Source organism: Bombina bombina, unplaced genomic scaffold (assembly GCF_027579735.1).
Source record: "Bombina bombina isolate aBomBom1 unplaced genomic scaffold, aBomBom1.pri scaffold_534, whole genome shotgun sequence".
Classification (NCBI taxonomy): Eukaryota; Metazoa; Chordata; class Amphibia; order Anura; family Bombinatoridae; genus Bombina; species Bombina bombina.
Window position 1 is genome coordinate 88,929 of NW_026513107.1, and position 27,456 is coordinate 116,384.

A 27,456-nucleotide genomic window follows, 5' to 3' on the forward strand; every position below is an offset into this window, starting at 1 on the left:
TGATGGATCCAAGCTCTATACGGGCTGTCCGCCATATCACTGATGGATCCAAGCTCTATACGGGCTGTCCGCCGGTTTGCTCCTCTGTGGTAGCCACCACAGCCGTAAGAGCGGCTACAGCTTCTGTATCCGTTGCGAAGCTTAGATAGAAGTTTGGTAGTAGATAGAGTTCAACAAGCTGTTAGTCGATTGATGTAGCAGAGGACCACTCTGCATGATAAGGAGTTCAAAAGGAGTGCTTTAGCAAAAAAGCAATCTACTGCCTCATAAGGACTTCCACCCCCGGGATCCGTGGATCCTGTACCGGCCCTAACGCATCGAATTAGGTCAAGGTACACTTCGGTAGGCTGGAGAATAACTTCATTCCCATACACAGAGAAGCGTGGCAGATGGCAGCTACCTGCAAACTACCTGTTCGATCAAGCTTGTAAGCTGGTTGCTCGTCGCATCTATCATAAGGTGTGGAGAACCTACTTATTCTGTTCTCCAGGATGAGCTGGAGAAGGGCTTTTCTGCAAGTCCCCTGAAGGGACAGTTTTTTCGGCCCTGTCTGTGTTACTGCACAAGAGGTTTGCAGAGCTTCCAGATGTGCAGCCATTTGTTAACGCTTTGCTGGGATCAGACCTGTGTTTAGATCTAAGGCTCCTCCTTGGAGTTTAAATCTTGTCCTTAAAGTTTTGCAACGGGCTCAGTTGGAGCCTATGCATGAAGTAGACATTAAATTGTTGTCTTGGAGGGTTCCTTTCTACTGGCTTTTGCTTCTGTGTGCAGAGTATCTGTGATTGCTGCCTTGCAATGCATCCCTCCTTATCTGGCCTTTCATGCCGATAAGGCTGTTCTACGAACCAAGTTAGGTTTTCTTCCTAAGGTTGGGTCAATTTGCATCATCAATCAAGAGATTGTGGTTCCTTTCTTATGTCCTAATCCTTCTTTGTCGAAGGAACGTTTATAACGTATTTCTGGATGTGGTTTGTGCCTTGAAGTTCTATCTTCGGGCCACAAAGGAATTTAGACAAACCTAATTTCCCACGAGTAAGGAATGCAGCTGTGGACTCTTCCCATACAGATGGAAATGAAATTATCAGGTAAGCATAATTTGTTATTTATATATAACTATAATAATATTGTCTCATATCCTTGATTTTTGGACTGTTTACCTTATTTGTTTTCTTGTTAACATGTTAAACAACTTTAGTTTTATTTTGTCTTTAGAAACCTTGATAAGAAACTACTACATATTTTATATAATTGCAAAAATGAAAACCCCTTCATGTAAATCCCTATTTGGCACTTGACAAAAATTCTATAAATAGTATATTCTCATTTTGTAAAGGGACAGTAGACACATTAAAATGATTAGTTATGTGTATTAAAACAATTTCTCTTGTTAAGTGTATCCAGTCCACGGATCATCCATTACTTGTGGGATATTCTCCTTCCCAACAGGAAGTTGCAAGAGGATCACCCACAGCAGAGCTGCTATATAGCTCCTCCCCTCACTGCCATATCCAGTCATTCTCTTGCAACTCTCAACAAAGATGGACGTAGTAAGAGGAGAGTGGTGTATTATAGTTAGTTTTTTAACTTCAATCAAAAGTTTGTTATTTTTAAATGGTACCGGAGTGTACTGTTTCATCTCAGGCAGCATTAGAAGAAGAATCTGCCTGTGATTTCTATGATCTTAGCAGAAGTAACTAAGATCCATTGCTGTTCTCTCAGGTAACTTCAGAGAGGGAATGGCGTGCAGGTTTTCCTGCAATAAGGTATGTGTAGTTAATATTTTTCTAGGGATGGAATTTGCTAGAAAATGCTGCTGATACCGGATTAATGTAAGTAAAGCCTTAAATGCAGTGATAGCAACTGGTATCAGGCTTATTAATAGAGATACATACTCTTATAAAAGTGTAATATAAAACGTTTGCTGGCATGTTTAATCGTTTTTATATATGTTTGGTGACACAACTTATTGGGGCCTAGTTTTTTTCAACATGGCTGGTTTGATTTTTGCCTAGAAACAGTTCCTGAGGCTTTCCACTGTTGCAATATGAGTGGGAAGGGCCTATTTTAGTGCTTTTCTGTGCAGTTACAAATACTGACAGAGACATTCAGCTTCCCTCTGCATGATACAGGACATCTCTGAAGGGCTCAAAAGGCTTCAAAGTCGTGTTTGAGGAGGGTAACAATCACAGTAGACTGTGGCAGTTGTTGTGACTGTGTTTAAAAAACATTTTTGTCATTTATTATTCTGTTTTTGTTATTAAGGGGTTAATCATCCATTTGCAAGTGGGTGCAATGCTCTGCTGACTTGTTACATACACTGTAAAAATGTTGTTAGTGTAACTGCCTTTTTTCACTGTTATTTCAAATTTCTCTTGTTAAGTGTATCCAGTCCACGGATCATCCATTACTTATGGGATATATTCTCCTTCCCAACAGGAAGCTGCAAGAGTCCACCCACAGCAAAGCTGCTATATAGCTCCTCCCCTAACTGCCATTACCAGTCATTCTCTTGCAAGTCTCAACATAGATAGGAGGTCGTGAGAGTCTGTGGTTTTTTATACTTAGTTTATTTCTTCAATCAAAAGTTTGTTATTTTTAAATGGCACCGGAGTGTGCTGTTTATCTCAGGCAGTATTTGGAAGAAGAATCTGCCTGCGTAACTAAGATCCAGTTGCTGTTCTCACACATTCTGAGGAGTAAGGTACTTCAGAGGGGGAATGGCGTGCAGGTTTTCCTGCAAATAAGGTATGTGCAGTAAAATATTTTTCTAAGGAATGGAATTGACTAAGAAAATACTGCTGATACCGAAGTAATGTAAGTACAGCCTTTAAATGCAGTGAAAGCGACTGGTACCAGGCTGATTGATAGAGATATATGCTAAGGTATGTGCAGTAATATATTTTTCTAAGGAATGGAATTGACTAAGAAAATACTGCTGATACCGAAGTAATGTAAGTAAAGCCTTAAATGCAGTGATAGCGACTGGATCAGGCTTATTAATAGACATACATACTCTTATAAGAATGTGTTTTAAAACGTTTGCTGGCATGTTTAATCGTTTTATAACATATGTTTGGTGATAAAACTTATTGGGGCCTAATTTTTCCACATGGCTGGCTTAAATTTTGCATAGAAACAGTTATAGGGAAGGTAATCCACAGCTCAGCTGTGGCAGTTTTGTTGTGTCTGTTTAAAAAAATGTCGTTTTTTTTTTTATCTGTTTTTTGCATTAAGGGGTTAATCATCCATTTGCAAGTGGGTGCAATGCTCTGTTAACTTATTACATGTACTGTAAAAATTTCGTTTGATTTACTGCCTTTTTTCACTGTTTTTCAAATTTTGACAAAATTTGTTTCTCTTAAAGGCACAGTAACGTTTGTTATATTTGCTTGTTAACTTGATTTAAAGTGTTTTCCAAGCTTACTAGTCTCTTTATTAGTTCTAACATGTCTAACATAGAGGAGGCTCTGTGTTTATTATGTTTAAAGCCATGGTGGAACCCCATTTTAGAATGTGTACCAGATGTACTGATTTCATGTTAAACAATAAAGATCATTTTTTGTATTTAAAAACATTATCACCAGAGGATTCTGTCGAGGGGGAAGTTATGCCGACTAACTCTCCCCACGTGTCAGACCCTTTGACTCCCGCTTTAGGGACTCACGCTCAAATGGCGCCAAGTACATCAAGGGCACCCATAGCGTTTATTTTACCAGAGGATTCTGTCGAGGGGGAAGTTATGCCGACTAACTCTCCCCACGTGTCAGACCCTTTGACTCCCGCTCCAGGGACTCACGCTCAAATGGCGCCAAGTATATCAATGGCGCCCATAGCGTTTATTTTACAAGACATGGCAAAGGTTGTGTATAATACACTGGCAGCAGTATTAGTCAGACTACCTGAAATTAAAGGAAAGCAAAACAGCTCTGGGGGTAGATACAGAGCATACAGACGCTTTAAGAACCATGTCTGATACTACCTCACAATATGCTTAGTCTGTGGGTGATATTTGTGACTCAGGGAAGATGATTTAACCTGATTCTGATATTTGTACATTTAAAATTTATGCTTGAGAACCTCCACTTGTTGCTCAGGGAGGCTTTAGCTGCTCTGAATGAATGTGTACAATCGCAGTGCCAGAGAAATTGTGTAGACTGGATAAATAATATGCAGTGCCGGTGTGTACTTATGTTTTTCCAATACCTAAAGAGGTTTACTAAAATTTTTCATAAGGAATGGGATAGACCAGGTGTGCCGTTCTCTTCCCCTCTTATTTTTTAGAAGAATGTTTTCTAATAGTTGCCACCACACGGGACTTATGGCAGACAGTTCCTAAGGTAGAGAGAAGAGTTTCTACTCTAGCTAAGCGTACCACTACCTCTGGCGAGGACTGTTGTGCTTTTTTAGATCCAATGGATAAAAAATGTTTATTCAACAAGGTTTTATCCTGCAGCCCCTTGCACGCATTGCTCCTGTCACTGCTGCTGCGGCGTTCTGGTTTGAGTCTCTTGATGAGGCTTTACAGGCTCCATTGGATGAATATATTTGACAAGCTTAGAGCACTTAAGCTAGCCAATTCCTTTGTTTTCTGATGCCTTTGTTCCTTTGACTAGACTAACGGCTAAGAATTCTGTTTTTTACTATACTGGCGCGCAGAGCGATATGGTTTATATCATGGTCAGCTGTCGTGACTTTAATAAATAAGCTACTTAACTTCCCTTCAAGGGGCAGACCCTATTCAGGCCTAGTTTGAAGGAGATTATTACTTATATCACTGGAGGAAAAGATCATGCCCTTCCTCAGGACAGGTCCAAATCAAGGGACAAAAAAGGCCTAATTTTCGTGCCTTTCGAAAATTCAAGGCAGGTGTGGCATCAACTTCCTCTAAGGCAAAATAAGAGGGAACTTTTGCTCAGTCCAAGGCGGTCTGGAGACAACCGGACCTGGAACAAAGATAAGCAGGTCAAGGAGCCTGCTGCTGCCTCTAAAACAGCATGAGGAACGGACCCCTATCTGGTAACGGATCCTATAGGGGGCAGACTTCATTCTTCGCCCAGGCGTGGGCAAGAGATGCCCAGGATCCCTGGGCATTGGAAATTATACCCCAGAGATATCTTCTGGATTTCAAAGCTTTCCCCCCCAAAAAAGGGGAGATTTTGCCTTTCACATTTATCTGCAAACCAGATAAAGAAAGAGACATTCTTGCATTGTGTACGTGACCCATTCAGTTCCAATAGAGGAACAGGGACACAGTTTTCCTCAAATCGGTTTGTGGTTCCCAAGGAAAGGAAACCTTCAGACCTATTTTGGATCTAAAAGATCTTAAACAAATTCTTTAGAATTCTATCATTTAAGATGGAAACTATTCGTACCATCTTAACTATGATCCAGGAGAGTCAATAGAGGACTACAATGGATTTGAAGGATGCTTATCCTCACATTACGATGCATAAAGATCACCATCGGTTTTTCAGGTTTGCCTTTCTAGACAGGCATTACCAGTTTGTAGCTCTTTCCTTTGGGTTAACTACAGCCCCTAGAATCTTTATGGAGGTTCTGGGGTCACTTTGGCGGTCCTTAGGCCGCGGGGCATAGAAGTGGCCCCTTATTTAGACGATATCCTGATACAGGCGTCAAACATCCAAGTTGCCAAGTCTCATACGGACGTAGTACTGGCATTTCTGAGATCGCATGGGTGGAAAGTGAACAAGGAAAGAGTTCTCTATCCCCAATATCAAGGGTTTCCCTCCTAGGGATTCTGATAGATTTTGTAGAAATTAAAATTTACCTGACGGAGTCCAGGTTGTCAAAGTTTCTAAATTTCTGCCGTGTTCTTCATTCCATCCGCGCCCTTTGGTGGCTCAGTACATGAATGTAATCGGCTTAATGGTAGCGGCAAGGGACATAGTACCGTTTGCACGCCTACATTTCAGACCACTGCAACTATGCATGCTCAGCCAGAGGAACGGGGATTACACAGATTTGTTCTCCTGTTAAATCCGGACCAAGAAACCAGAGATTCTCTTCTCTGGTGACTATCTCGGGTCCATCTGTCCAAGGGTATGACCTTCCGCAGGTCAGATGGGACAATTGTTACAACAGATGCCAGCCTTTTAGGTTGGGATACAGTCTGGAACTCCCTGAAGGCTCAGGGATAGTGGACTCAGGAGGAGACCCTCCTTCTAATGAATATTCTGGAACTGGGAGCGATATTCCATGCTTTTCAGACTTGGCCTCAGTTAGCAACTCTGAGGTACATCATATTTCAGTTGGACAATATCACGACTGTGGCTTACATCAACCATCAAGGGGGAACAGAAGTTCCCTAGCAATGTTAGAAGTCTTAAAATAATTCACTGGACAGAGACTCACTCTTGTCTAAAAGCTATCCCTATCCCAGGTGTTGAGAACTGGGAGGCAGATTTTCTAAGTCGTCAGACTTTTCATCCGGGGGAGTGGGAATTCCCTCCGGAGGGGTTTGCACAAGATCAAGCAGGAGAGTGCTTTGGTGCTTTTGACAGCGCCTGCGTGGCCACGCAGGACCTGGTATGCAGATCTGGTGGACATGTCATCCTTTCCACCACGGTCTCTGCTTCTGAGACAGGACCCTCTACCTCAGGGTCTTTTCAACCATCTAAATATAACTAATCTGAGATGGACTGCCTGGAGACAGAACGCTTAATGTTATCAAAGCATGGCTTCTCCGAGTCAGTAATTGATACCTTAATACAGGCATAAAAGCCTGTCTCTAGGAAAATTTAACATAAGATATGGTGTAAATATCTTATTGTTATGAATCCAAGGGTTACTCATGGAGTAAAGTCTGGATTCCCAGGATATTATCTTTTCTCCAAGATGATTTTGAGAAAAGGGTTGTCAGCTAGTTCTTTAAAAGGACAGATTTCTACTCTGTCTATTCTTTTGCACAAGCGTCTGGCAGGTATTCTAGACGTTCAGGCATTTGGTCAGGCTTTGGTTAGAACCAAGCCTGTGGTTAAAAATGTTGCTCCGCCATGGAGCTTAAAGCTGGTTCTTAAGGTTCTTCAAGGAGTTCCATTTGAACCTTTTCATTCCATAGATATCAAACTTCTATCTTGGAAAGTTCCTTTTTGGTAGCTATTTCCTCGGCTCATAGAGTCTCAGAGTTATCTGCGTTGCAATGTGATTCTCCTTATCTGGTTCTCCGTACGGATAAGGTAGTCCTGTGTACCAACCTGGGTTTTTACCTAAGGTGGTATCTAACAAGAATATCACTCAAGAGATTGTTGTTCCATTCTTGTATCCTAATCCTTCTTCAAAGAAGGAACGTCTATTACACAATTTGGACGTGGTTCGTGTTTTAAAGTTTTACTTACAAGCTACTACAGATTTTCATCAAACATTCACCTTGTTTGTTGTCTATTCTGGACAGAGGAGAGGTCAAAGGACTTCAGCAACCTCTCTGTCTTTTTGGTTAAAAAGCATAATTCATTTAGCTTATGAGACTGCTGGACAGCAGCCTCCTGAAGGGATTACAGCTCATTCTACTAGAGCTGTGGTTTTCACTTGGGCCTTTTTTAAATGTGGCTTCTGTTGAACAGATTACAAGACGGAGTCTTGGTCTGCGTTTCATACTTTTTCAAATTTAACAAATTTGATACCTTGCTTCTTCGGAGGCTATTTTTGGGAGAAAGGGTTTTTTACAGGCAGTGGTAACTTCCGTTTAAGTACCTGCCTTGTCCCTCCCATCATCCGTGTACTTTAGCTTTGGTATTGGTATCCCATAAGTAATGGATGATCCGTGGACTGGATACACTTAACAAGAGAAAACATAATTTATGCTTACCTGATAAATTTATTTCTCTTGTAGTGTATCCAGTCCACGGCCCGCCCTGTCACTTTAAGGCAGCTAATTTTTCCATTAAACTACAGTCACCACTGCACCCTATGGTTTTCCTTTCTCTGCATGTTTTCGGTCGAATGACTGGTAATGGCAGTTAGGGGAGGAGCTATATAGCAGCTTTGCTGTGGGTGGACTCTTGCAGCTTCCTGTTGGGAAGGAGAATATATCCCATAAGTAATGGATGATCCGTGGACTGGATACACTACAAGAGAAATAAATTTATCAGGTAAGCATAAATTATGTTTTTGTGAAAATTTGTTTCTCTTAAAGGCACAGTAACGTTTTTTAATATTGCTTGTTAACTTGCTTTAAAGTGTTTTCCAAGCTTGCTAGTCTCATTGCTAGTCTGTACAAACATGTCTGAAACAGAGGATACTTGTTCATTATGTTTAAAAGCCATGGTGGAGCCCCATAGGAGAATGTGTACTAAATGTATTGATTTCACCTTAAACAGTAAAGATCAGTCTTTATCTATAAAAGAAATGTCACCAGAGGGGTCTGTCGAGGGGGAAGTTATGCCGATTAACTCTCCCCACGTGTCGGACCCTTCGCCTCCCGCTCAAGGGACGCACGCTAATATGGCGCCAAGTACATCAGGCACGCCCATAGCGATTACTTTGCAGGACATGGCTGCATTCATGAATAATACCCTGTCAGAGGTATTATCCAGATTGCCTGAATTGAGAGGCAAGCGCGATAGCTCTGGGGTTAGACGAGATACAGAGCGCTTAGATGCTGTAAGAGCCATGTCTGATACTGCGTCACAATATGCAGAACCTGAGGACGGAGAGCTTCAGTCTGTGGGTGACGTCTCTGAATCGGGGAGACCTGATTCAGAGATTTCTAATTTTAAATTTAAGCTTGAGAACCTCTGTGTATTGCTTGGGGAGGTATTAGCTGCTCTGAATGACTGTGACACAATTGCAGTGCCAGAGAAATTGTGTAGGCTGGATAAATACTATGCAGTGCCGGTGAGTACTGATGTTTTTCCAATACCTAAAAGGCTTACAGAAATTATTAGTAAGGAGTGGGATAGGCCCGGTGTGCCCTTTTCCCCACCTCCTTTAGAAAAATGTTTCCAATAGATGCCACTACACGGGACTTATGGCAGACTGTCCCTAAGGTGGAGGGAGCAGTTTCTACTTTAGCAAAGCGTACCACTATCCCGGTTGAGGACAGTTGTGCTTTTTCAGATCCAATGGATAAAAAAATTAGAGGGTTACCTTAAGAAAATGTTTATTCAACAAGGTTTTATTTTACAGCCCCTTTCATGCATTGCGCCTGTCACTGCTGCGGCGGCATTCTAGTTTGAGGCCCTGGAAGAGGCCATCCATACAGCTCCATTGACTGAAATTGTTGACAAGCTTAGAACTCTTAAGCTAGCTAACTCGTTTGTTTCTGATGCCATTGTTCATTTGACTAAACTAACGGCTAAGAATTCCGGATTCGCCATTCAGGCGCGTAGGGTGCTATGGCTCAAATCCTGGTCAGCTGATGTGACTTCAAAGTCTAAATTACTCAACATTACTTTCAAGGGGCAGACCTTATTCGGGCCTGGTTTGAAAGAAATTATTGCTGACATTACTGGAGGTAAGGGTCATACCCTTCCTCAGGACAGGGCCAAATCAAAGGCCAAACAGTCTAATTTTCGTGCCTTTTGAAATTTCAAGGCAGGTGCAGCATCAACTTCCTCTGCTTCAAAACAAGAGGGAACTTTTGCTCAATCCAAGCAGGCCTGGAAACCTAACCAGTCCTGGAACAAGGGCAAGCAGGCCAGAAAGCCTGCTGCTGCCTCTAAGACAGCATGAAGGAGCGGCCCCCTATCCGACAACGGATCTAGTAGGGGGCAGACTCTCTCTCTTCGCCCAGGCGTGGGCAAGAGATGTTCAGGATCCCTGGGCGTTGGAGATCATATCTCAGGGATATCTTCTGGACTTCAAAGCTTCTCCTCCGCAAGGGAGATTTCACCTTTCAAGATTATCTGCAAACCAGATAAAGAAAGAGGCATTCCTAAGCTGCGTACAAGATCTCCTTGTAATGGGAGTGATCCATCCAGTTCCGCGGACGGAACAAGGACAGGGGTTTTATTCAAATCTGTTTGTGGTTCCCAAAAAAGAGGGAACCTTCAGACCAATTTTGGATTTAAAGATCCTAAACAAATTCCTCAGAGTTCCGTCATTCAAGATGGAAACTATTCGAACCATTTTACCCATGATCCAAGAGGCTCAGTACATGACCACAGTGGACTTAAAGGATGCCTACCTTCACATTCCGATTCACAAGAATCATCATCAGTTCCTGAGGTTTGCCTTTCTAGACAGGCATTACCAATTTGCAGCTCTTCAATTCGGGTTGGCTACAGCCCCAAGAATTTTTACAAAGGTTCTGGGCTCACTTCTGGCGGTCCTAAGACCGCGAGGCATAGCGGTGGCTCCTTACCTGGACGATATCCTGATACAGGCGTCAAGCTTTCAAATTGCTATATCTCATACAGAGATAGTTCTGGCATTCCTGAGGTCGCAGGGGTGGAAAGTGAACGAAGAAAAGAGTTCTCTATCTCCTCTCACGAGAGTTTCCTTCCTAGGGACTCTAATCGATTCTGTGGAAATGAAAATTTACCTGACGGAGTCCAGGTTATCAAAACTTCTAAATGCTTGCCGTGTTCTTCACTCCATTCCGCGCCCCACGGTGGCTCAGTGCATGGAAGTAATCGGCTTAATGGTAGCGGCGATGGGCATAGTGCCATTCGTGCGCCTGCATCTCAGACCGCTGCAATGATGCATGCTCAGTCAGTGGAATGGGGATTACACAGATTTGTCCCCTCTACTAAATCTGGATCAGCCTCCTGAAAGGATTACAGCTCATTCTACTAGAGCTGTGGCTTCCCTTCATACTTTTTCCAAATTTTACAAATTTGATACTTTTGCTTCTTCGGAGGCTGTTTTTGGGAGAAAGGTTCTACAGGCAGTGGTTCCTTCCGTTTAAGTTCCTGCCTTGTCCCTCCCATCATCCGTGTACTTTAGCTTTGGTATTGGTATCCCACAAGTAATGGATGATCCGTGGACTGGATACACTTAACAAGAGAAAACATAATTTATGCTTACCTGATAAATGTATTTCTCTTGTAGTGTATCCAGTCCACGGCCCGCCCTGTCCTTTTCAGGCAGGCCTAAATTTTAATTAAACTACAGTCACAACTGCACCCTATGGTTTCTCCTTTCTCGGCTTGTTTCCTTCGAATGACTGGATATGGCAATGAGGGGAGGAGCTATATAGCAGCTCTGCTGTGGGTGATCCTCTTGCAACTTCCTGTTGGGAAGGAGAAAATATCCCACAAGTAATGGATGATCCGTGGACTGGATACACTACAAGAGAAATAAATTTATCAGGTAAGCATAAATTATGTTTTTGCAGTATTTTGCACCATTTTCATGTAAGTTCGCTCTGAAAATTGTGGATTTTCTATTTCTCAGAACTGAAAAAAAATCAGCCGTCAGACTTCTCAAGACCTAGAGGCCTATTTATGAAATGTCTGTCGGACCTGATCCTACAGTGCGGATCATGTCCGACAGATATCGCTGAATGCAGAGAGCAATACGCTCTCCGTATTCAGAATTGCACCAGCAGCTCTTGTAAACTGCTGGTGCAACGCCGCCCCCTGCAGACTTGCGACCAATCTGCCACCAGCAGGGGGCTGTCAATCAACCCGATCGTACTCGATCGGGTTGAATTCCGGCGATTTCTGTCCGCCTCATCAGAGCAGGCGGACAGGGTTATGGAGCAGCGGTCTTTAGACTGCTGCTTCATAGCTGCTGTTTCTGGTGAGCCTGCAGTCTCGCCAGAAACACAGGGCCTCAAGCTCCATTCGGAGCTTGATAGATAGGCCTCTAAGTCTTTCCATAATTGGCTTTTGGCTTTAACTGATAACAGCTGCAACTTGGGTTGCAACCTCAGCCATGTTTTCCTGGACACTTATAAGTTACACATGCTGCAGGGTGTTCAGGGAGGAATATTAATAGTGCATATAAATAGTGCTGTCCAGAAATACAATACATGTGCCTCCCTGCACACCCTGCAGCATGTGTAACTCATAAGTAGGCTGACCATATTGCCGCTTTAAAAAGGGACACATATGAAAAATACATATGTCGGCTGTTTTCAGGGCTGTTTAAAGAAATGATTTTTATAAGAACCCTCACATATGTATTTTTCATATGTGTTCCTTCTTAAAGCGGCAATATGGTCAGCCTACTCATAAGTGTCCAGGAAAACATGGCTGAGGGGGCAACCCTAGCTGCAACACAATGCACTATACACTAAAAATATGACCGTGGCTAGCCTTGTCAGCTCCAAGCTAAAGCCCAGATTGGCTCCTCCAAATGTTTGTCTATTGAAAAACATTTGCTGCAAACAAGACATTATTTTCTTTTAAAAATTTTATACAACGGGTGTTTCATGTAATTTCAAAGTGTTTACTGTCCCTTTAAATTGCTTATGGTTTCATTCATAGATCTTTCAACTAGTAACAGATTGCTTTCTTTGCAGAGACTACACACTGCAGCACGTGTCATTCAGGCAGTGTGGAGAGGATTTCAAACCAGAAAGCGCATGAAAAAGCTTCCAACTGCTGTGATGTCTTTACAAAGAAGTTTTAGGTAGAAGTATATTCTTGGTTTGCTGCATTTTAGTGTTACTGTATTTTGTTCTCACATTCTTTAGTAGCACCACATTGATGTGTTCACAAATTTGATTTCACCTCTAACATTTTATAAATCTGGCATCATCAGAGTCACATCTGCATATACGTATCCAGTCAAAGTACAGGGAGTGGAGAATTATTAGGCAAGGTGACTATTACTGTGCATAATTATTAGGCAACTTAACAAAAAACAAATATATACCCATTTCAATTATTTATTTTTACCAGTGAAACCAATATAACATCTCAACATTCACAAATATACATTTCTGACATTCAAAAACAAAACAAAAACAAATCAGTGACCAATATAGCCACCTTTCTTTGCAAGGACACTCAAAAGCCTGCCATCCATGGATTCTGTCAGTGTTTTGATCTGTTCACCATCAACATTGCGTGCAGCAGCAACCACAGCCTCCCAGACACTGTTCAGAGAGGTGTACTGTTTTCCCTCCTTGTAAATCTCACATTTGATGATGGACCACAGGTTCTCAATGGGGTTCAGATCAGGTGAACAAGGAGGCCATGTCATTAGATTTTCTTCTTTTATACCCTTTCTTGCCAGCCACGCTGTGGAGTACTTGGACGCGTGTGATGGAGCATTGTCCTGCATGAAAATCATGTTTTTCTTGAAGGATGCAGACTTCTTCCTGTACCACTGCTTGAAGAAGGTGTCTTCCAGAAACTGGCAGTAGGACTGGGAGTTGAGCTTGACTCCATCCTCCACCTTTGATGATACCAGCCCAAACCAGTACTCCACCTCCACCTTGCTGGCGTCTGAGTCGGACTGAAGCTCTCTGCCCTTTACCAATCCAGCCACGGGCCCATCCATCTGGCCCATCAAGACTCACTCTCATTTCATCAGTCCATAAAACCTTAGAAAAATCAGTCTTGAGATATTTCTTGGCCCAGTCTTGACGTTTCAGCTTGTGTGTCTTGTTCAGTGGTGGTCGTCTTTCAGCCTTTCTTACCTTGGCCATGTCTCTGAGTATTGCACACCTTGTGCTTTTGGGCACTCCAGTGATGTTGCAGCTCTGAAATATGGCCAAACTGGTGGCAAGTGGCATCTTGGCAGCTGCACGCTTGACTTTTCTCAGTTCATGGGCAGTTATTTTGCGCCTTGGTTTTTCCACACGCTTCTTGCGACCCTGTTGACTATTTTGAATGAAACGCTTGATTGTTCGATGATCACGCTTCAGAAGCTTTGCAATTTTAAAAGTGCTGCATCCCTCTGCAAGATATCTCACTATTTTTTACTTTTCTGAGCCTGTCAAGTCCTTCTTTTGACCCATTTTGCCAAAGGAAAGGAAGTTGCCTAATAATTATGCACACCTGATATAGGGTGTTGATGTCATTAGACCACACCCCTTCTCATTACAGAGATGCACATCACCTAATATGCTTAATTGGTAGTAGGCTTTCGAGCCTATACAGCTTGGAGTAAGACAACATGCATAAAGAGGATGATGTGGTCAAAATACTCATTTGCCTAATAATTCTGCACTCCCTGTATTTACCAGCTGGAACAATTGCAAGAAGCACAGGAGAAACACAGGGGCAATGTGAGACTTCTCAATAGAGGTTCACTGAACATAAATCAACTTCTTGACAAAATCCACTATCCACATACCAGGAGAAGAGAACTAGGAAAAATATTATTTCAATTGTAATGCAAGTTAGAATATGTCAGTGCCGTAAAAGGACAACATACAGTAATTTTTATTCCCCCTAAATGTGCACCCAATGACTTGTTTTACCCACTGTAGAGTATTAAATGTATAGGAAATTGCTTCTTTAGCATTTGAAATAGCAGTATTTGGTCATTGAAACCACAACTCATTGTTCTCAAAAACATGGCCATTCAAATGGGTTGAACCTGCAAGAAGATTAGAACTGCTTATCCATTCTTTCTCTCTGTACACAAAGGCTAATACTTAGGTACTGACATTTTCATTGTGGGTGGTGGTTTCAATAAGAATAAACTGCTATTTCAATTGCAAAAGTAAACCCAAAGGAGTAATTTCCAATAAATTTAATACTGTGCAGCTTAAAAGCACATGAAAGTCAAAAGTAAACTTTCATGGTTTACACAGAGCATGTTTAATTTAAGAAACTTTCCCATTTACTTCTATAATCAAATAAATGTTACTCTGTTGGTATCCTTTGTGAAAAAAGCATACCTATGTAGGCCCAGGAGCAGCAATGCACTACTGGGAAATAGCTGCTCATTGGTGGCTACGCACTTATGCCTGGTGACTCACCAGATTTGTTCAGCTAGGTCCCAGTAGTGGATTGCTGCTCTGAAGCTGACTTTAACTATGTGTTTAGCCGTTTTGCATCTTTGTAATTAACCTGCAGAATTTTTGTAGCTAGAGGCCTTCATTTTAAATTGTCTGCTTACAACATGAACACCATACCTGCTCCAGTAAGGACTGTGGTTATCTACTCTCATATACAAAATACCTGCCTCTGTCCATGTAGATGGATTAACCTTTCTTTCTACAAAGTAGAACTTCACTGCACTTCCTCCCTTCTTCACCACCTCTTAAGCTCACAGCATGAGGAGGGATTCTATCCTTGCATGAATTATCCCATTTCTTCCCTACATGTACAGGATTTGTTCATTTAGAGCCAGATTACAAGTGGCGCCACGCGCTATCATTACAAGTTGAAAGTAAATGGGATTTCTGCTTGTTAGCCCTCATAGCAGAGGACATTCTAGCTTTGGACCTAGAGTCTGTATTACAGGAGTGCAGGAGTTCCTGTATGAGGTGAAACACCATTAAAACCTCAGGTAAAAACTCATGTTGTATAGTTGTATCAGATTATCAGCCTCAGGTGTCTCAAAAGAGGAGAGGAGCTCAAGTGGGAAACAAACAGCAGGTGTTTCTATGACTGGTCTCTTCTCTCTGTGTGGTTAAAACAAATACTAAATCAGTCTTGTTCAGATCTGAGGATTCTGGAAAGGAGCTCTACAAAAATCTCTTTTTGTCAGGGTGATGAAGAAATGGTAAAATCAGTCGTCTGCCTCTGTGACTTCCCACTGCTCTTTAAATGCTAACTTTTGTGCATTTCCTCTGTATCTGTTCTGGATTGGTTGTAAACATGCTTGCAACTAATTCATTCATGTTTTTATCATTCCTGACATTTTTAACTCTTTGCCTTAACATATCAGCTATCCTTGTGGTTTTTGAGAACTGTTATATGATGGTCTCACACAGTTTTGAAACTCCAAAAAACGTGGTCCCTTTTTCAGGGACTTTTAATATTAGTAACTTTTCATTTACAAAAAATTGGATGTCTGTATGCTTATAGCGTGATTTAAGTGATTGAGTAATCATCAATAAACAATGATGAAAATACCTTTTTTCTGAAACGTATTACAGTCCAGAAAACCAGAGATCTGCCACATAATGTGGAATAGGTCTTCATATATTCCATTTACATTGACTCAAACCTGTTCAATAGCCTAGTTCTATTGTACCACTAACTGAGATTTCCCTTTGGATTCTCACTTTTCAGACTAGTTTCCTGATCATTATGAGAGCATTTATAACAATTAAGGGACCTATGTTGTTAATCTCCCACCTAATTTTTCACTAAGGTAGATTTGGTAACCATGTCTTTTTTTTCTTTCTCAGAAATGGTTGCTCTCTATGGCCTAGATTTGGAGTTTGGCGGTAAAAGGGCTATTAACGCTCCGCGGGCTTTTTTCTGGCCGCACCATAAATTTAACTCTGGTATCGAGAGTTCTAACAAATGCTGCGTTAGGCTCCAAAAAAGGAGCGTAGAGCATTTTTACCGCAAATGCAACTCTCGATACCAGAGTTGCTTACGGACGCGGCCAGCCTCAAAAACGTGCTCGTGCACGATTCCCCCATAGGAAACAATGGGACTGTTTGAGCTGAAAAAAACCTAACACCTGCAAAAAAGCAGCGTTCAGCTCCTAACGCAGCCCCATTGTTTCCTATGGGGAAACACTTCCTACGTCTGCACCTAACACTCTAACATGTACCCCGAGTCTAAACGCCCCTAACCTTACACTTATTAACCCCTAATCTGCCGCCCCCGCTATGGCTGACCCCTGCATATTATTATTAACCCCTAATCTGCTGCTCCGTAAACCGCCGCAACCTACGTTATCCCTATGTACCCCTAATCTGCTGCCCTAACATCGCCGACCCCTATATTATATTTATTAACCCCTAATCTGCCCCCCTCAACGTCGCCGACACCTGCCTACACTTATTAACCCCTAATCTGTCGAGCGGACCTGAGCGCTACTATAATAAAGTTATTAACCCCTAATCCGCCTCACTAACCCTATCATAAATAGTATTAACCCCTAATCTGCCCTCCCTAACATCGCCGACACCTAACTTCAATTATTAACCCCTAATCTGACGACCGGAGCTCACCGCTATTCTAATAAATTGATTAACCCCTAAAGCTAAGTCTAACCCTAACACTAACACCCCCCTAACTTAAATATAATTTACATCTAACGAAATAAATTAACTCTTATTAAATAAATTATTCCTATTTAAAGATAAATACTTACCTGTAAAATAAATCCTAATATAGCTACAATATAAATTATAATTATATTATAGCTATTTTAGGATTAATATTTATTTTACAGGCAACTTGGTATTTATTTTAACTAGGTACAATAGCTATTAAATAGTTACCTAGTTAAAATAATAACAAATTTACCTGTAAAATAAATCCTAACCTAAGTTACAATTAAACCTAACACTACCCTATCAATAAAATAATTAAATAAACTACCTACAATTACCTACAATTAACCTAACACTACACTATCAATAAATTAATTAAACACAATTCCTACAAATAAATACAAATACATAAACTAGCTAAAGTACAAAAAATAAAAAAGAACTAAGTTACAAAAAATAAAAAAATATTTACAAACATAAGAAAAATATTACAACAATTTTAAACTAATTACACCTACTCTAAGCCCCCTAATAAAATAACAAAGCCCCCGAAAATAAAAAATTCCCTACCCTATTCTAAATTAAAAAAGTTACAAGCTCTTTTACCTTACCAGCCCTGAACAGGGCCCTTTGCGGGGCATGCCCCAAGAATTTCAGCTCTTTTGCCTGTAAAAGAATAAATACAATACCCCCCCCCCAACATTACAACCCACCACCCACATACCCCTAATCTAACCCAAACCCCCCTTAAATAAACCTAACACTAAGCCCCTGAAGATCTTCCTACCTTGTCTTCACCATACCAGGTTCACCGATCCGTACTGGCTCCAACATCTTCATCCAACCCAAGCAGGGGTTGGCGATCCATCATCCGGTGCTGAAGAGGTCCAGAAGAGGCTCCAAAGTCTTCCTCCTATCCGGCAAGAAGAGGACATCCGGACCGGCAAACATCTTCTCCAAGCGGCATCTTCGATCTTCTTCCATCCGGTGCGGAGCGGGTCCATCTTGAAGCAGGCGACGCGGATCCATCCTCTTCTTCCGTTGTCTCCCGACTAATGACGGTTCCTTTAAGGGACGTCATCCAAGATGGCGTCCCTCGAATTCCGATTGGCTGATAGGATTCTATCAGCCAATCGGAATTAAGGTAGGAATTTTCTGATTGGCTGATGGAATCAGCCAATCAGAATCAAGTTCAATCCGATTGGCTGATCCAATCAGCCAATCAGATTGAGCTCGCATTCTATTGGCTGTTCCGATCAGCCAATAGAATGCGAGCTCAATCTGATTGGCTGATTGGATCAGCCAATCGGATTGAACTTGATTCTGATTGGCTGATTCCATCAGCCAATCAGAAAATTCCTACCTTAATTCCGATTGGCTGATAGAATCCTATCAGCCAATCGGAATTCGAGGGACGCCATCTTGGATGACGTCCCTTAAAGGAACCGTCATTAGTCGGGAGACAACGGAAGAAGAGGATGGATCCGCGTCGCCTGCTTCAAGATGGACCCGCTCCGCACCGGATGGAAGAAGATCGAAGATGCCGCTTGGAGAAACATAGAAACATAGATATTGACGGCAGATAAGAGCCATAGGCCCAGCAAGTCTGCCCGACCTTACCTAACAGTATAAACTTATCTAGTTCGTAGGATAGCCCTATGCTTGTCCCATGCATTTTTAAAGTCCCCCACAGTGTTTGTTGCTACTACCTCTTGAGGAAGTTTATTCCATAAATCAATCACTCTTTCTGTAAAGAAGTGCTTCCTCAAATTACTTCTGAATCTACTACCCTTTAGCTTGAGCTCATGACCCCTTGTTCTTGAATTTTCCATTTTATGTAAAATACCCACAGCCTCAGTTTTACTAAACCCTTTAATGTACTTGAAAGTTGCTATCATATCACCTCTTTCCCTTCTCTCCTCTAAGCTATACATATTTAGGTCATTGAGCCTATCCTGGTAATTTTTATTTTTTAGACCATGTACCATTTTGGTAGCCCTCCTTTGCACAGATTCAAGTTTGTTAATATCCTTCCGAAGATATGGTCTCCAGAACTGCACACAATACTCAAGATGAGGCCTAACTAATGATCTATAAAGTGGCATAAGAACCTTACTATTTCTGCTGCAAATACCTCTACCAATACATCCAAGCATTCTGCTAGCCTTACTCGCTGCATTACTACATTGTTTACTAAGTTTTAAATCATCTGAAATAATAATTCCCAAGTCTTGTTCCTCGTCTGTAACAGTCAGTAAAGTGTCATTGAGTCTGTAATTAACATTTGGATTTTTCTTCCCTAAATGCATTATTTTACACTTTGCTGTGTTAAACTTTAGACCCCAGTCATTTGTCCAATCCTCCAATTGTTGTATATCACTTCTCATTTTGTCTACCCCCCCTGGAACATCCACTCTGTTGCAAATTTTTGTATCATCTGCAAAGAGACATACTTTCCCCTGTAGCCCTTTGCTGATATCGCAGATAAATATGTTAAACAAAACAGGCCCCAGAACTGACCCCTGAGGAACACCACTAGTAACAGCCCCCTCTGCTGAATGAACTCCATTTACTAAGACACTTTGTTTTCTGTCCTTAAGCCAGCATTCCACCCAGTTCACAATTTTTGAATCTAGACCAAGGAGATATAGTTTGTGAATAAGTTTATTGTGTGGGACGGTGTCAAATGCTTTGCTGAAATCTAGATATGCTACATCAACTGCTCCTCCCTTGTCTAATACTTTTGTTACATAATCAAAGAAGTCAATTAGATTAGTCTGACATGATCTCCCTGAAGTAAAACCATGCTGATTTTGGTCCTCTAAATTGTTTGTCTTTATGTAAGTCATAATTCTTTCTTTTAAGAGGCTTTCCATTAATTTCCCTACTACTGAAGTTAAACTAACTGGCCTGTAGTTGCCAGATTCTTCTCTACTGCCCTTTTTATGAAGGGGTATTACATTTGCTATTCTCCAATCATCTGGGACAGCTCCTGTTAATAGTGACTGATTAAACAGATCAGTTAATGGGACAGTTAGCACTGATCGAAGTTCTTTTAAAACCCTTGGATGAAAATTATCAGGACCCACTGCCTTTGTAACATTTATTTTTGATAATGCTAACAAAACCTCATCCTCTGTAAAAAGATTACTGTTAAGCTTGTTTCTATTTTGCGTTGCATCCCTTAATGTAGACATTGTATCTTCACAATCTTTAGTGAAAACAGAACAGAAGTAATCATTGAGACAGTCTGCAATCTGCTTATCTCCTTCTATTATTCTACCATCAACTGATTTCAATTTTACTATTCCTACCTTATATTTTCTTCTTTCACTGATATATCTAAAGAATGTTTTGTCCCCATGTTTTACTGACTGTGCTATCTTCTCTTCTGCATGAGCTTTAACCTTCCTAATTAACTGCTTAGTCTTTTTTTGTTGGAGTCTCCATATTTTCATATCATCATCTGCTTGTGTGTGTCTGTAATTTTTATAAGCTATCTTTTTTGTCTTTACAGCATGTGCTACTTCTTTGGAAAACCAAATTGGTTTCCGCTTTCTTTTACTTTTACAGACATGTCTAATACAGTTTGCGGTTGCATCTAAAATGGCACCTTTCACAAATTCCCACTGTTCTTGAACCCCTGTAATAAGAGTTTTCCCCTTTAAATAGTTCTTTAGGTATTCTCCCATTAATGAAAAATCTGCCGTCCTAAAGTCTAAAACTTTTGTTTTAGTCTGGGTGGACAGTTCCTGAACATGAATACTAAACCAAACAGATTGATGATCACTGGATCCTAAGTTCTCACCTACAGACACATCTGAAACTGTATCACTGTTTGTAAGTATTAGATCTAATATAGCTTCCTTACGAGTTGGTTCCTTGACTAATTGTTCAAGTGATTCCCCTAGCAGAGATTCAAGAATATACCTGCTTCTAGCCGATCTGGCAGAAGGAATCTTCCAGTCTATATCTGGCAAATTAAAGTCCCCCAGTACTATAACCTTACCCTTCATGGTCATTTTGGTTATTTCATCTAATAACAGATTGTCCAGTTTTTCATCCTGCAATGGAGGCCTATATACAACCCCTATTCTAAAAACATTTTTATCTCCAATTTCCAAAGTCACCCAAATACTTTCCACCTCATCATTTGTTCCTACAATTTCAGTAACCTTTATATTTTCATTTACATACAAAGCAACTCCTCCACCTTTCTTTCCTACTCTGTTCTTTTTAAATAACCTGTATCCAGGTATGACTATGTCCCAGTCATGCAAATCATTGTACCATGTTGTACCAAGATGTTTGCCGGTCCGGATGTCCTCTTCTTGCCGGATAGGAGGAAGACTTTGGAGCCTCTTCTGGACCTCTTCAGCACCGGATGATGGATCGCCAACCCCCGCTTGGGTTGGATGAAGATGTTGGAGCCAGGACGGATCGGTGAACCTGGTATGGTGAAGACAAGGTAGGAAGATCTTCAGGGGCTTAGTGTTAGGTTTATATAAGGGGGGTTTGGGTTAGATTAGGGGTATGTGGGTGGTGGGTTGTAATGTTGGGGGGGGGGGTATTGTATTTATTCTTTTACAGGCAAAAGAGCTGAAATTCTTGGGGCATGCCTCGCAAAGGGCCCTGTTCAGGGCTGGTAAGGTAAAAGAGCTTGTAACTTTTTTAATTTAGAATAGGGTAGGGAATTTTTTATTTTGGGGGGCTTTGTTATTTTATTAGGGGGCTTAGAGTAGGTGTAATTAGTTTAAAATTGTTGTAATATTTTTCTTATGTTTGTAAATATTTTTTTATTTTTTGTAACTTAGTTCTTTTTTATTTTTTGTACTTTAGCTAGTTTATGTAATTGTATTTATTTGTAGGAATTGTGTTTAATTAATTTATTGATAGTGTAGTGTTAGGTTAATTGTAGGTAATTGTAGGTAGTTTATTTAATTATTTTATTGATAGGGTAGTGTTAGGTTTAATTATATCTTAGGTTAGGATTTATTTTACAGGTAAATTTGTTATTATTTTAACTAGGTAACTATTTAATAGCTATTGTACCTAGTTAAAATAAATACCAAGTTGCCTGTAATATAAATATTAATCCTAAAATAGCTATAATATAATTATAATTTATATTGTAGCTATATTAGGATTTATTTTACAGGTAAGTATTTATCTTTAAATAGGAATAATTTATTTAATAAGAGTTAATTTATTTCGTTAGATGTAAATTATATTTAAGTTAGGGGGGTGTTAGTGTTAGGGTTAGACTTAGCTTTAGGGGTTAATCAATTTATTAGAATAGCGGTGAGCTCCGGTCGTCAGATTAGGGGTTAATAATTGAAGTTAGGTGTTGGCGATGTTAGGGAGGGCAGATTAGGGGGTTAATACTATTTATTATAGGGTTAGTGAGGCGGGTTAGGGGTTAATAACTTTATTATAGTAGCGCTCAGGTCCGCTCGGCAGATTAGGGGTTAATAAGTGTAGGCAGGTGTCGGCGACGTTGAGGGGGGCAGATTAGGGGTTAATAAATATAATATAGGTGTCGGCGGTGTTAGGGGTAGCAGATTAGGGGTACATAGGGATAACGTAGGTGGCGGCGCTTTGCGGTCGGAAGATTAGGGGTTAATTATTTTAAGTAGCTGGCGGCGACGTTGTGGGGGGCAGGTTAGGGGTTAATAAATGTAATACAGGGGTCGGCGGGGTTAGGGGCAGCAGATTAGGGGTACATAAGTATAACGTAGGTGGCGGTCGGCAGATTAGGGGTTAAAAATTTTAATCGAGTGGCGGCGATGTGGGGGGAGCTCGGTTTAGGGGTACATAGGTAGTTTATGGGTGTTAGTGTACTTTAGGGTACAGTAGTTAAGAGCTTTATGAACCGGCGTTAGCCAGAAAGCTCTTAACTCCTGCTATTTTCAGGCGGCTGGAATTTTGTCGTTAGAGCTCTAACGCTCACTTCAGAAACGACTCTAAATACCGGCGTTAGAAAGATCCCATTGAAAAGATAGGATACGCAAATGGCGTAGGGGGATCTGCGGTATGGAAAAGTCGCGGCTGAAAAGTGAGCGTTAGACCCTTTAATCACTGACTCCAAATACCAGCGGGCGGCCAAAACCAGAGTTAGGAGCCTCTAACGCTGGTTTTGACGGCTACCGCCGAACTCCAAATCTAGGCCTATGTGATCTTTATGTATAGCTGGATTGTCATGGTGACACAACTTTATATATATATATATACAGATGTTGGTCCTGCACCATTTTTCCCCCTGAGATGGCTGATTTGATAATCAGTGGCTGTTTTGTGCACATTGAAGCACCAAAAAAACTTTGACAAATGTGTGCAGACTTGCTCCAAGTTTTATCAGTTTACGTCTGAGAAAGGGGATACGGTCCCCCGAAACGTCACACAATAAAATATACATTTAAAGGACCAGTGAGTGCTGCCATTTGTTCATTGCTATTATTCAACTCCTGCATGCACCCTGGCAGATTGACTTAGAAGTGAGAGGGCTCTCCTGCAGCTCATATTTATATATATATATATATATATATATATATATATATATATATATATATATATATATATATATATATATATATATATATATATATATATATATATATATATATATATATATATATATATATATATATAGATATATAGATGTTGGCCCTGCACCGTTTTTCCCCCTGAGATGGCTGATTTGATAATCAGTGGCTGTTTTGTGCACATTGAAGCACCAAAAAAACTTTGACAAATGTGTGCAGACTTGCTCCAAGTTTTATCAGTTTCATACTATTGCCTTTGAGGAGGCTTAGGGGTAGATTTACTAAATATTAAGTGGACTTAATTCACTATAGAAAATCATGTCCGCTCGACATTGCTAAAGTGAAATGCTTGTGCAATGCCGTCCCCTGCTCACTAGCGGCCAATCAGCCGCTAGCAGCGGCTGTCAATCATCCTGATTGGATCGGGATGATTTCAATCCGCTGCCTAAAAGGTGGCAGATTGGTTAAGGAGCATCCGCTGCTTCATAAATGGAACCTTTAGTTTGGATGAAAAGTTCTAAAGGAATACAATTCTGTTTTTGCTAAATTTCTGATTTAATTTCAGTGATTTGTTGTGGTACATTCTCATATATAAGAAAAAATACAATCTCTGTGCTGTCATAATAGACCATTAGAGAAAACAGAATGGTTTATTTGCATGGAAATCCTTTCTTCTGCAAGTACACATACATGTCTCTTGCCATTGGCTTACCAGATGTGTTCAGCTAAGTAAATTTGATAATAGTAGTAAATTGGAAAGTTGTTTACAGTTTTATGCTTTGTCTGCATCATGAAGGGAAAATGTGGGGTTTCATGTCCCTTTAATTTCATCAACAGGGTGAACATTTTATAATTTATTTTTTGCTGCGGTTTTGAAGATTCTTTACCCAATAATACCTCATGCAGCACGCTTCCAACAAATAAAGGAGCTTTTCAGCATGAAGTATTTTATACTTCATGAATGAAAGTCCCCTATTTGTTCCAATTGTAAATTCTAGCGTTTCACAAACACTAGGATTTACAATCACTTTAATTTGTAAATCCAATAATGTTCTTTTTTGTCAAGAATCCTGTATCAATTGTCTCCTCTAGGTGGCAACCTTGCTCCATCAATAATCCTAATGGAAAATTCTGCAATATTCGTGAAATTAATTTTGTTAAAATGTCTTGCAATAGTAAAATCTCTTTTTATAATTTTTCATATCATTAAATTGTTTTCATGCTTGGGTGTAGACCTTCCTGGTAGTTTTACAAACATATTGTATGTGGCAAACTTTGCACTCAAGCAAATATATTGCAAATGTTGTTTTACAATTTGCACAAAAGGGCATTTGATAAACCCTATTATCAACCAAACATTTGAAACAATGAGAGACCGCCATCATTTCACAAGTTAAACATGTTCTTGCTCCACATTTGAAATGTTCCTTCTTATATAGCCAAGTACTTTAAGAATCATTTGATCTCTTACCCAAACTAGGAGATAACCTAGAAGCCAATGTCACTGGTTTCTTTGATACACATTTACATTGCCTCATATCCTCTCTCAAGACTGGATCACTGAAAAGAACACAAAGAAGTTTTTTCTTTAGAATTCCAACGATATCATTAAACTGATTACTGAATTCCGTAGAAAATACTACACTGGATGTCAAAACAAAGCTTTTAATTTCAACATTGTTCCTCCTATATTGTCTCAAACCAATTTGTTGTCTGACCTTTTCCAAACCTACTGGATTATATCTCTGTGCTATTAAGCTATCCTTTAATTCAAGGGATTTTTCTTGATACACGGTATCATCATTTGTAATACGCCTCAAGTTTGTGAATTGATCCCTTGGTATCGCACTTGGTTTTCTAAAAATCCTAGAAACAATTTGTTTCTTAAGTGTCCCTCCTTCAAGTGTGACATCAAGGTAGTCAATTCTCAAGCTATTATAACTGCAAACAAATTTTAATGACCTATCATTCTCAATACATCCAGGACCGTCTTTAACACAGGGCAAAAGGGGCAGCTGCCCTGGGCCCAGTCTCTGTTGAGGGGCCCAAGAGTCCTAAAAAAAAAAAAAAAAAAAAATTTTTTTTTTTTTTTTTTATGGTTCATACCAGACTGCTGATGTGACATGGGGAACACACACATGGCTGCCCTAAATCTCTTTAACCAGCTAACCTCACACCAGAATCACATTCAAAAGAATATTAAATGAATCCACAGTGGAGGAATTTATATATTTATTTACTTATTAGTACTGCTTAGGTCCAGTTTCACATATTGCATTTTTATTTTTATTTTAAATGATTAGCCCAGCAGTGGATGATCCACCGCTGGGCTAATAATAATAAAAAAAAAATGATTTAGTTGTTTTTTGGGATGTTTGGGGTGGAGAGCAAAATTGCATGGGGGGGGGGGGGGGGGGGCCCAAGAAAATTTTTGCCCAGGGTCCAATCAATATTAAAGACGGCCCTGAATACATCATGTAATGACTGTGGGCGTGGAAAAAAAGAATAATCATCATAAAAAAAAGTTATGTTTTATTTTAATCTTTTTAAAAAATAATAGGGATGTGGTCTCTTGTGAGCTAAGGGACAATAAACACCTTGTACGTATAAGACCTTTCAGACAAAGTTTAATATTTTTAAAACAAATTAACATCTTTTATACTGCAATTATTTTTCAATAGCCAAACTTCACCCACCATTTGCCTTATTTGGAGGAGCCAATCTGGGCTTAAGTCCACAGACAACAAGGCTAGCCCTGGTTAGTATAGAGTGCATTGTTTTAATAATTTTATTATCAGATAAGTTAGGGACAAATATGAGAAGTCAGCCGGGTGCATTTCAAGTTTTGGGGATTAGAAATTGCTAAATTTTCCAAAGGAGTCTGGCTGCAGATTGGAGCTCCACTCTAGACAGGAAACATGTGACCTCCACTCAGTTTGTTTGTTTGTTTGTTTTTTTTTCATCAACTTTAATGTAACAAACAACCTATAGACAATAATTGTGAAAGCTAAACATTTTGCAGCTTTCTTGTGCTTAATGTTTACTTACAGTGGTTTATGCTGATTGTCATTTATAAGGTAACCACTGTGAATGAACATTAAGAACAAGAAAGCTGTAAAATGTACAAGGCTGAAGTTCTCTTCTTATTCAGTCAGCTTCTTATTCTGCAACTGATTGCAATTTGCAAAACAAAGATTTCTAAACAAAATATCCAGCATTATTTTTAGTTTAAATAAAAAAATACTTTCCAAAAACCTAAACAAACTTACATTTAAAAAAAAAATCATCTTATATTGCAATAAACAGATAGCAATGATGGCACCACTCATTTATGTGTGGATATATACAAGGCGTGAGTCTTTTCATGGGACAGACATGTTATCAGCCTTGTCCAACGCTCTTTATGGCAAACAAATTGGTGCCAACCTTGCCACTTTATATATTTTACCTTTTCTGAATAAGTAATTGGTATTTTAAAAGGTTAAAAATTCTTTGGGTCACTCATAGAATAGAAAAAACATAGAGCAGGATCCAGCAAATGAAATATAAAACTTAATTTATTTGGAAAAAGTTAAATAAGCCAACATAGGCTGGAGGCAGTACAGGAACAAAAACAAATGGTGCATGAGCGTGACACCAACGGCTTACATGTTTCGGCACTTAGCCGTAATCATAGCCCTAATGTCAGCCTGGCCCAACATTCTTTATAGCAAACAAATTGGTGACAACCTTGCCACTCATATATTTTACCTTTTCTAAATAAGTGGTATTTTAAAGGGGTTAAAATCCTGTGGGCCACTTATTTCTGTGTGGATATATACAGGGCGTGAGCCCCTTTATAGCACAGACATGTTCTCAGCCTGGCCAAAT

General features: G+C 40.1%; 1 protein-coding gene across 1 annotated transcript in view; it reads left to right on the forward strand.

Moving 5' to 3' along the window:
- Positions 1-27,456, forward strand: part of LOC128644711 (IQ calmodulin-binding motif-containing protein 1) — a gene marked incomplete at its 5' end in the record, with an annotated part of 195,417 nt that overhangs the window by 57,045 nt on the left and 110,916 nt on the right. Inside the window, one exon of the mRNA XM_053697227.1 lies at positions 12,428-12,537. Within this exon, the coding sequence (XP_053553202.1) occupies positions 12,428-12,537 (110 nt within the window). The remainder of the gene's footprint in view (positions 1-12,427; positions 12,538-27,456) is intronic.